The 1,699-nt window shown below is 46.7% G+C and overlaps 1 gene segment (V, D, J or C); it reads left to right on the top strand.

The window, feature by feature from the left end:
- Positions 1-1,699, top strand: part of LOC102757277 — a gene marked incomplete at its 3' end in the record, with an annotated part of 8,349 nt that overhangs the window by 2,381 nt on the left and 4,269 nt on the right. Inside the window, 1 exon segment of the V gene segment in view lies at positions 846-1,058. Coding sequence covers positions 846-1,058 — 213 coding nt within the window.

The raw sequence follows: 1,699 nt of genomic DNA, 5'->3' as shown, positions 1-1,699 counted from the left end.
AGGAAGCAGCTCCAAGTTCCAAAAATGAGAAGCTGAGTTCGACAAATTGCTCTGTCTCCCATATCAGCCAGCAACTGCAGTCCAGTCCCTTCTGGGAGGCACCCAGATTATAAATGAAATTTGGGTGTCCTGAGTCATAATCTGTGTGCTGACACCTCATTTGATTTATAAAAGCACAAAAGTACTTCCATGCTTTGGCATATGGTATCTTAAATAATGTTGATGAGGTGTTTCAGTGTCTGATTTCTATGTTGGTCTATAACAGAAAAATAAAGGTCAGGTTTCATACCCAAGTCCTGAATCAACAGCACATCGCAGGAAGATGGGTTTAGGGAGGGGCTGAACATAGCAGGTGAGTCTTCATATTTTTGAAGCAATGTTTCCATGACATGGTAGTTCATGGGGAGCATTGAGTGCTATGAGAACCATCCCTGACCAACCCCGTGACTGACACGTTTTTCACAAAAAATTTTCTTTCCAGATCATGGACCCTCTTACCCAGTTTTCCCAGCTCTTATGGGGCACAGGGAGCCCCAGAACTGGTCATGTCTGTAGCAGCTCATGAAGAACCCCAGGGAGCATCTGAGCCACCACTTCTTCTGAGAAACCAGAACCAGCCCCGCCCCTGCCCCTGGTCTGCAAACAGGGACCTCAGTGTCTTCCCTTCTCCCTGGGAGCTGCTTGGTGCTCAGGATGCCACCACTGGAAGCTGTCATCTTCCTCTCCCTCTGGGCCTGTGAGTTGTCCCCATCATTTCAGTCTACCAGACAGACCCAAGAAATTCTTTACTGTTACCTCTTTACCTGACATTTGTTCATGGAATTTGTTTTTATTTTTGCTTGCAGTTGGCCTTGGGCAGTTAAAGTTGGAGCAGCCTGAAATATCTATTTCCAGGGCAGTCTATAAGAGTGCCCAGATACCTTGTAAGGTGTCCTCTGGCACCTTTAGCAGTGATTACATTCACTGGTACCGGCAGAAACCAGATCAGAGTATGGAACATTTAATGTATGTATCCTCCACAGCCACTGTCTGTGGGAAGAACAGCAAATTTAAGGCAAGTAAATATACACAAACTTCAACTTCTACCTTGACAATAAATTTCTTAGAAAAAGAAGATGAGGCCGTGTACTTCTGTGCCTGCTGGACTGGCATACACAGCGTTAGGATCACCTGCACAAGAACCATCTCCAGGTCTGTGCCCACCCACATCCTTCTCAATATGGGCAACCCCAGAGGCTGCACAGCTCGGCCCCAGTCTGAGCCTCCCTCCCCACAGCACCTGTCATGTACGTTTTTGTTTGTAACCAGCTGCTGGGAACCAGGAACCTAGCTGGACAGTGTAAAGCTCATGCTGACTTCAGAAATCTCAAAGGATAGAGGCTTCCTGTATCTACGGACAGAACAAGTGTCCTATGATGGGGACAGCTCTTTAGGCCTCACTGACACTCACAGAGAGGCCGGCCCTCCCCCCACTGCTGCCCCCCTCTCTCTCCCCTGCATCCGTTTTCTCCAGAGTGCAAACCAACATCCAACATGAAATACACCAGACACTTCATCTTTTCGTTAGTTTACTATCCTATGTCTCCTCCTCTAGACTGTATGTGCCAGGAAGGTAGGGTTTGTGACTTTAGGTGTTTAATAATTTTTTTTTGAAGGCCAATGTTCTTTTTTTCCCATTATTGATTACAGAGAGACAGGG

Source organism: Myotis davidii, unplaced genomic scaffold (assembly GCF_000327345.1).
Source record: "Myotis davidii unplaced genomic scaffold, ASM32734v1 scaffold6206, whole genome shotgun sequence".
In the NCBI taxonomy this organism is placed as follows: domain Eukaryota; kingdom Metazoa; phylum Chordata; class Mammalia; order Chiroptera; family Vespertilionidae; genus Myotis; species Myotis davidii.
This window is presented reverse-complemented; position numbering and strand designations above follow the sequence as displayed.